At 43.2% G+C, this 9,693-nt stretch overlaps 1 protein-coding gene across 4 annotated transcripts in view; it reads right to left on the reverse strand.

The window, feature by feature from the left end:
- Window positions 1–3,594: 3,594 nt before the first annotated feature.
- The window catches only part of LOC133119148 (transcription factor GATA-3-like), a 13,187-nt gene continuing 7,088 nt past the window's right edge, over window positions 3,595–9,693 (reverse strand). For 3 of the 4 annotated variants that reach the window (XM_061229590.1, XM_061229588.1, XM_061229591.1), the window contains 3 exons: window positions 7,996–8,141; window positions 5,462–5,587; window positions 3,595–4,771 (listed from right to left, as the gene is read on the reverse strand). In XM_061229590.1, coding sequence (XP_061085574.1) covers window positions 4,502–4,771; window positions 5,462–5,587; window positions 7,996–8,141 — 542 coding nt within the window. In that variant the 3' untranslated portion in view covers window positions 3,595–4,501. Of the gene's footprint in view, window positions 4,772–5,461; window positions 5,588–7,491; window positions 7,812–7,995; window positions 8,142–9,693 lie in introns of those variants that run through there. The other variant, XM_061229592.1, reaches the window with a different exon arrangement.

Consider the following 9,693-nt stretch of genomic DNA (forward strand, 5'->3'; position numbering starts at 1 on the left):
GTTGCTATGCAAAAAAACAAAAAAAAACTTCAAACCTGACTCCAATCTAGCGCGTAGTCACGCATCCAAATTTCGCGATGGCTTATGCATTAAGTGAAGTAGGCCTCTGTGCCGCCAATCACGAAAACTACTCATGAATAATAACTTGTAATATACGTGTAATTAATTTTTATAATGAACACCATTACACACGGTCCACACACACAGGCCTAGGCCTATCTCAGGCCAAGAGGAACAATTTCATCAGTATGGCATTTCGAATGATTCGAGAGGGGGGTGGGGGGGGGGGGAGAGAAGGGATACCAAAAAAACTAGAGCGAATGAGAGATTTTACTCTCCACTAAAGCTCTCTGAGTGATTCCCAAGCAGGCACAGACTGCTATATATAATAATAATATATTGTGTAATACACTCCAAATATATTGTCAATTCATGTTTCCATGTAATGCATTCTATTATGTTCTGATAGATCTCAATGAGGCCAAAGCACAAGCACGGATATATTTTGCAATACATTTCCATTATTATATGCATTATTCAAAGCAGTTTTCAATACAAATTACAATATATTCTCAATGACCACTTTATTAGGTAGAACCGTACAACAGTTTGTTTACACAAATATCTAATAATCAGCCAATTAAGCAAGTCAATGCATAAAAGCACGCATGGCCAAGTGGTTCAGTTGTTGTTCAGACCAAGCTTCAGAATGGGGAACGAGGCAGGGTGTTCTGCAGAAGAGCATCTCAATACACACGCTGAGGCTTGAGATGAACGGGCAACAGCTGCAGATGATCAATAAGTCTAAAAAAAACAACTAATAAATACCTAATAATGTGTTATGTAGGGGCTATGAAGGGTATGTACCTAATAAGTGGGTGTAGATAGCTATGCATTTTAATTGGACATAATAATAATCCCAAAAATGCACAAATGGGACATACAAATATGCAATGGGAAGAAGAGCTGATAGTTGAGATTGGCATCTTTCTTCCTTTACCATCTTTGGCAGTAGCTTCAAAACATTTCCTGTTAGTCTCTCCCAGTGGCTGGATGAAGTCCATTACACACGGTCCACACACACAGGCCTAGGCCTACGTATATAAACATTCGCACACACAGTACGTATCAATCAACATTGGACTCCAAAATGATTGGCACCCTTAATAAAAGTGAAGAAAAAAAGGCAGCATATAAGAAACAATGCAAACAATAATCTGTATGTTATGTTCAAACATATTGGAAAACTATCATTTCAATACATTTCCTCTCATATTTCAATGTTTTTTATGAAGTCAAACCAAGTGAAATTGTCAATACAATGCTACTTAATTTTGTTAATCTCAGTCTAATGGAACTATATAGTGTCAGTACATCACTTCCTGTTTTAAGAAGTCCAGGGCCACAGTTTAATTAAGGATTGCAGTGATTGGTTGCATCCTGGGTGGCCACCAAGTATCAGAAATAACTATAAAATGGCACCTCCATACCAAAGTACTCCTGGAAGGGTGGCATGAAGACAGGCCTTCCTGAGCATGATAAACAAAAGCAAGCATTTTGAATTTGCCAAATATTATTGGAATTATGACAGGAAGAGAAACATATGGTCAGATGAGAGCAAAATGGAACGATCTTTTGGAGATATTTTGCTGCCAGTGGTCCAGGGGCTCTATTTAAGACCAATGCTTGAATTCAGAAAAGGATTTTTTTTTTCCCCGGTTGTCTTGGAGACTTGATCATTGGTAGATTGTCCTGCCAGACAATGACTGAAAACACACATCACAATCCACATAGAAATGGTGAATTGAAAATAACATCCATGTTCTCCAATGGCCATCTCCGTGAATCCCATCAAAAACCCGTGGTATCAACGATTCTGAAATGTTCTGCATGGAAGAATGGTCAAAAATCCCTGCAAATCTGTTATCTAACTTTATCACAAATTATAGCAAAAGACTCATGGTCATCTTTGTCAGGGATGTTTGCACAAAGTATTCATCCAGGGATGCCAATAATTGCAAAATAGTTGGGAAATATATTTTTTATTTTAAAAATGGAAGATGGCGGCATGGATGGTGCAGTGGGTAGCACTGGGTTCTGGGTTCGAATTCCCGTCGGCTGGGGCCTCCGTGCGGAGTTTGCATGTTCTCCCCGTGTCTGCGTGGGTTTCCACCGGGTACTCCGGTTTCCTCCCACAGTCCAAAGACATGCAGGTTAGGCTGATTGGAGAGTCTAAATTGCCCGGAGGTATGAGTGTATGAGTGTGTGAGTGAATGGTGTGTGTGCCTAAAGAAACCTACTCTGGACCCCTCCTGTATTCAGAACTACCGTCTGGTATCTCTCCTTCCTTTTCTATCCAAATCCATTGAACGAGCTGCCTCCAACCAACTCTCTTCCTTCCTCTCGCAGAATCACCTGCTAGACCCCCACCAGTCCGGCTTCAGACCTGGCCAATCGACAGAGACCCTGTTATCTCTGCTCATGGCCTCTCATATCATTGTCATGCCGATGACACCCAACTCTTTCTCTCCTTTCCTCCCCCCCACCACACAGGTCTCTACCCGTATCTCCGCCTGCCTGAGAGACATCCAGAGCTGGATGGGCAACCACCATCAAAAGCTCAACCCAGGTAAGACAGATAGGCCCTGGTCCTTATCTTTGTTGTACAGGTAGCAGTTGCAATTGTACTTCCCTCTAGGGTCTGTCAGCGCACTTATCCCTGGTTGTGGGTATGCACTTTGTTGTACGTCGCTCTGGATAAGAGCGTCTGCCAAATGCCATTAATGTAATGTTATGATCTTCATCCCTGCTCTAACCTCTCCCTTCTCTTGATTTTTCCATCTCACTCGGGGGGACCTCATCCCCTAGTGCAAGAACGATTACCCTTGTATATACCATAGACTGTAATGGCACTTTTATATAGTAATATATAGATATTGTTTTGTTGTGCTCAGGGTATTCTCGCTGCAAACCGTGGTATGCCATTTTGTAAGTTGACGTATTCTTCAATGGTTCCGATTGTATCTGTATGGTCACGCTAGGACTCGGAACCGTACTGTCCTCTAGGGTCCTCTTCACACTTGTTCCTGTGTTTGATCTGCACTTAGTTGTACGTCGCTCTGCTAAATGCAATGTAATGTAAAAAAAAAAAAAATTGTAGTACACTTTGCAAATTAAATAAAACAATTATAAATAAATATAAATATAATATAAAACAAATATAAAGCTGAGGTATGATTATTATTGTGTATGAAATGTTTTGAACTTTTGTTTTTGTTTCTATTTTGTTTTGTTTTTGTATAGACTAAACCTAGCAGTGAAAGGGTTGAATATGTGAATATGTAAAAAGGGTGTAATAAGCTAAAGCTTCAGCCTACACCTTTTCAGTCAATATTGTTATTCATTATTTCTATGTGCATTCATTCTGTAAAAATTGTTAATACGAACCAAAATAAATGACTACTACTACTATTGAACTGTATTGACAAAGAATGGATTTTTTTTGTCAAACTTCATTCAAAACAAATCTCTGCAGAGCCTTCTGTGAAGTCAACAGAGTTCAAAGTTGTAAATTCTTTTTCCAAAGGAAAAAAATTATTACAAAACGAGAAGCAGTATTTTATTTTATTTTTTTATACAAGCCGTTATTAAATGTATACAACCAGTTCGCATTAAATTAGGAAATAATTCTACATCTTCACTCTGCATTTTACATATTTTTGGTACTGAATTATACATACAAATAACAAATACAGAATACGTTCTTCACAATACACATGATCATGGTCCAGCCAGAAATGTGTGCACGCGTGTGTGCGTATTGTGTTGGACCTGAAGCACGGTTGAGCTGGGAACGGTCAATTCCTCCGTTTTACAGCCAGAAGTGTGTTCCAGGGGACCACGTTGACCTGGTCTCCAAATGAACCTTAAACCAACAAGGTCTCCAAAGACCTAACTCTGACCAATATATCTCCTCCTCCTCTCATAGCTGCACATGGACTTTTTTCATAAAGAAAAGTCTTCACTGAATTGAACACATGGTATTTCGTACAGTCTGTACCGACGTGTTACAAGTTTATTTATTTTCTTTTTCACACAAGTAGGGAACCCTGTTTAACAGGGTTGTCGGAGGTCTGGGTTGTTTTTCGCCTTGCACCTTGATGAGAAATGGCTTCCGAGGCGTTACGCGAACGAAGCCCGCGTCCCCTCGTGCAGCGCAGTAGGACGGTGTCTCAGCCTAAAGGGACGGTCTCTCAGGGCAAAGGGACGGTCTCTCAGGGCAAAGGGATGGTCTCTCAGGGCAAAGGGATGGTCTCTCAGTGCAGGAGCACAGTCTCTCAGGGCAGGGGGCAGAGGGAGGGTTTGGGGGTTAGGGAGGATTTGGGGAGGTTTGGGGAGGTTACGGGTGGTGCGGAGGTTTGGGGGTTAGGGGGGGTGGGTGGGGTTTGGGGGTTGGGGGGGTTTTGGGGAGGTTTTGCGGAGGTTTGGGGGTTAGGGGGGGCTATCCCATCGCAGTCACCATGCTGGAGGGGTGGTGGGGGGCGAAGGGGAGGCTGGGCGGGGCGTGCATAGACATGGGGGCGCTCAGCATGTGTCCCGGGTGGGAGAAGGGGGGCAGGGGCATCCCCGCGGCGGGCGCGCAGAACGAGACGCTTTTGGACGAGTACTCCGCCCCACCGTCCTGGGACCTCCGCCCCTTCTTGGACTTGCCGACCATCTTCCGGTTCCGGGTCTGGATGCCCTCCTTCTTCATGGTCATGGGGCGGTTAATCTGCGGGAGGAAGAGACACGCTTTCAGCTCACCCACAGGAAGGTTTTTTAAGAGAGAAAATGTCCCTCGGTTAGGGGGCGGCCTGTAGCCTAGCGGTCAAGGTACACGACTGGGACACGCAAGGTCGGAGGTTCGATCCCCGGTGCAGCCACAAAAAGATCCGCACAGCTGTTGGGCCCTTGAGCAAGGCCCTTATTTTGTCCTTATTATGGTTGCTCATTCAATTCAATTCAATTTGTATCGCGCTTTTCACTGTATACTGGTCACAAAGACGCTTTACAGAAGGGAAGAAACATCAGCCCTAAGCCCTCAAATAGCATATGAGGTAAACGACTCCCAACTGGGGAGGAAAACCCTCAAACAGTGGCGAGAGAAAACTCCCCGATGGGAAGAAATCTCGAGAGGAACCCGGCTATAGGGGGGATGCCCATCCTCTGCACAGGGTAGCCTGTAGCGTGCGTAGTGGTTAAGGTAAAATGACTGGGACGGGCAAGGTCGGTGTAGCCACAATAAGATCCGCACAGCCGTCGGGCCCTTGAGCGAGGCCCTTAACCCTGCATTGCTCCAGGGGGGGGATTGTCTCCTGCTTAGTCTAATCAACTGTACGTCGCTCTGGCCATTAATGTGACGTGGTGTAATGCTACGAGTACTCGTATTGCGGCCGGCGGAGCAGTGAATTGTAAATCTCACGTTGTGAAGTTTGAAGTACAGCCCGCACGCGTTGCAGACAGGATCCCCGCTGGCGTTCCTCCTCCAGAGCGTGGTGGTGGACGTCTGGCAGTTGGCGCACGCGGTGCCCGCCCGTCTGGCCGCAGACTGCAGAAGGAGCGGGAAAAAGCGCCGGTGAGTACCGGGGCGGTTCACAGCCGTGGCGGGTTAAGCGTTGAGACGAACGCATTTTTCAGGTTTTCGAGGCGACATTTACTAAACGACTCGGCTCTCGCAAAAGTAGGCCTGTCCTAAATATCGAGCTAATGCAATGCGTTTGAACAATCGGCCAATGCAGTGCAGTACAACAATCAGCCAATGCAATGCAGTAGAACAATCAGCCAATGCAAAGCAGTAGAAAGATCTGCCAATACAACGCATTAGAACCATTAGCCAATGCAATGCATGAGAACAATCAGCCAATTGAATGCAGTCGAAAAATCAGCCAATGCAACGCATTAGAACCATCAGCCAATGCAATGCATTAGAACAATCAGCCAATGCAACGTACACTACCATTCAAAAGTTTGGAATCACCTTTTCTCTTTCTGCTTTTTCTGATTTCATATTTTATTTTCTCTGTAATCAAATCATTCACGCGCGGTTGAAGCGCAGACTCAGCTGTTAAGAAAGGGGTTTTTTTTCATACATTTTGGTTTCACCGTGTAGTAAGCACTTTCAATGTTTCACACAAATTAACATAATGTCACATAAAAGGGCCATCAAATGAGCCTCAAACCAAGGATTTTCCTGAGGAATTTTCCCATTACACTCGCTGGGAAAAATATCCTGAAGAAACAATTAATGTAGTATTTACCGCATATCTGGCAGCAACACGGTTTGAAGTTAATTTGATACGTTGGACCCTTGATGACTTAAAACCATTTAGCCAACAAATGTGTTCCATACTGTATCAGCGTAATGTACAGCTGAATCTAGTCCCAATTCCCATAGAGTTCCATTCAAATGCAAAGAGTTTTAGTATCGCTTGTAGGACAACCTGAAAATAAGATATCCAGGCTCTAGTGATGTTGACGGGTCACAGACATCAGCTAGTCATCAACGCATATGCAACCAAAGGCAAAACGTGACTCTTTTATTTGACGTAATGTTAATTTGCCTCAAACTTTGAAATGGGGGACTACATATAAAAGCGCTGTAATTACTACATGATGAAACCCAAATGTATCCCTTTAAAAAAAGTCTGCGGTACGTGATCAAATCTCAAGCAACATTCACACATTCACACAAACACAGAATATAACATCTTAAATCAGAAAAAGTAGAAAAAGACAAGGTCATTCCAAACTTTTGAACGATAGTGTATGTATGTATACATACAAGATACAGGTCAAGCAAATCGAGCAAAATAATCCAGGGGCCTATTCTACAGAGTAGGATTGCTGAATTAGCCAGATAACTTCACTGAGTAAAACCAGGAACCGTCCCAAATATGGCACCTGGGCTGAAGTAAAAAGAGCTGACCTGGGTTTTACACGGTGCAGTTATCTGACTAGCTCAAGGTCCTTGGCGAATACCACTATGCATTAAAACTAAAACTGTGTTCGTTGACACAGTTTCATCAGTCTGCCGACTGCTGTTGTTTTGGCAGCCAGGTTTTCCTTATTTTCTGATGTGAAGATCCGACTTCCTGGAAAAGTCTGGCGGAAATCTGGAGAGCACTGATAAGTCTTTGAACTTGTCCCGTTTCCAATCTAAACATTTAAGGGGAGGTACAACATCAACGCGTAATGCGGAGGGCAAACAAGAGTCAAGACTACGGGTTGTTATTTACGCGGGAGTCATTTAAGATTGGAAAATATTTTTTGAAATAAGAACATATAATTTTCTGGTACAACGAGTGTCCGTTTCCCTTGGCTGTGTTTCAGACGGGCGTGAAAACGGTTGTTCATCTTACTGGCAATCCGTTTCTAATATGCATATTTCTGCAGATAGCTTGTATTTATTCATAAAATGAATAAATGCATTTAATAATATAACTAATAATGGTGCAGTGGGTAGCACTGCCGCCTCACAGCAAGGAGGTCCTGGGTTCGAATCCCCGTCGGCCGGGGCCTCTCTGTGCGGAGTTTGCATGTACTCCCCGTGTCTGCGTGGGTTTCCTCCGGGTACTCCGGTTTCCTCCCACAGTCCAAAGACATGCAGGTTAGGCTCATTGGAGAGTCTAAATTGCCCGGAGGTATGAGTGTATGAGTGTATGAGTGTGTGAGTGAATGGTGTGTGTGCCCTGTGATGGACTGGCGACCTGTCCAGGGTGTATTCCTGCCTTTCGCCCAATGTATGCTGGGATAGGCTCCAGCCCCCCGCACCCCTGTTCAGGATAAGCAGGTTAGGATAATGAATGAATGATATAACAATTACCATCAACTTAAATGATAATTAAATTCGGTTTGGCAATTAGACAATTACGGCAGAGAGAGAGAGAGAGAGAGAGAGAGAGAGAGAGAGAGAGAGAGAGAGAGAGAGAGAGAGAGAGCGCAGTGGCAGGGACGTACCAGTCGTCTCTTTGGTTTAATTAGCGGTCGGTTCTGTCCGTTCATCTTGTGATAGAGTCCACAGGCGTTACATAAATAGTGACCAGTCCCGTCTCTCCGCCAGAGAGGGGTGGAGGTAGCTCCGCAGTTAACACACTCTCTGCCTTCTGAAATCACAGATAGCACAAGTACAGCGTGCTTAAGGCATTCCAAAACATAAATTCTTCAAATGACGGATAAATTCAAAACTAGACTAACAGTTCAAATAAAAATAATATCAAGCGTTAGGCCGAGGTCGATAGACATTACATTCAGTCGACATTACATTCGAGAATGCTGCAATAGACATTGTACAACACGCATTTCTGAATCCAAAGCAAGTTGCCAAGCGAATGACCGGTGATATGCTTTTGCGCACACAAGTAAAGCCGTATAATGCGAGTGTCTAGGCCTAGCAATACATTTTCATCATCTACGCCTATTACTGTGAATAATCAGCAGTATTTTATCTTACCATCTTTGGAATATAAAATGTATATACAAACAGGGAAATTGAATACCCGGTGAGTTGCTTTTTCTGGAGAGAGCTTTCCGACTGAAACTAAATTCGACCACTCATAATTTCCAAGCTACATGAAAACATGTCAAATACACAGTTAAATTGGGCTATTTGACTCACATGCAGCCTACTCTGTAGAGTTGAATCAGCACTGATCATCACTTTACTGTGTAGCCTACGTCCCCAGACCTTGGTGCCCACCACTGCACAGTATAATGAATTCGAACTTGATCCGTATCACGTGGGTTCTGCTTTAGATTCAGTGACAGGTGTGCACCACTGTTGTTTTTTAAGAATGTGACAATACGATGCCACGCCAGATGTAGCTATGCCTACATATTGTGTAAAACGACTTCCGCGCTTTGCTTTTCAAACCAAACCAGGCTCCGGCGCAGACCCGCAGGTGACCTATTTAGAAAAAAATGCTTGCATAACAGGAATAGGCCACGGTTTAAAATTCCGCAATTAACACAACATGAAAATGTTCCGTGTTAAATTTTAAAAAAAGGATTCCTGTTGCACTGTTTAAAATCTTTTAAAACTAGTTAACTGGTTTTCATATGTTATAGGCTACAGCCCTAAATAGGCCATACTAATCGTTGAAACATTGGTATAATGTAGGTCAATGATCACTGGCTGCTCATTCAGACTGTTTTATTTCATTTTTCTATAATAAATAACTACCAACTGTTTTCCTGATTTTTCTTTGCGTCACATAATCATGCAGCATTTTCTTAGAGGCTAATTACTGAGTATCTGAATTCGTGGATTGGTGTCGGCTCTCTGTAGGGTCGAATACCTCGTAGCCTGTAGACTAGACAACGTAGCCTACATATCTAATCCTATCTACAAATCCGGAAATAGGCTATGTTCGTGAAAAAGCGCAAAGGAACTGAAGTTTGCGTTGCGCTCGGGTAAATTATACGGTTAACCGTCGGACTAAATTAAAAATGCAGCCTTTTTTTGACTTGATGCTACTTTACTGAATTGACCCTGTATTACTATTTAAATTATAGATCCTGACGCGAAATTGACATAGATCCAGTTTCGTGACTACTAAGTAACTGGAATATGTTTGAGATCAGTTATCGATTTAAAATAAATGGCTTTGCCATCCGCTTTTCAATATCACGGATCGCCGCAATAATGTCTTCAATTAT

The sequence above is a fragment of the Conger conger genome, chromosome 19 (genome assembly GCF_963514075.1).
Source record: "Conger conger chromosome 19, fConCon1.1, whole genome shotgun sequence".
Taxonomy (NCBI): Eukaryota; Metazoa; Chordata; class Actinopteri; order Anguilliformes; family Congridae; genus Conger; species Conger conger.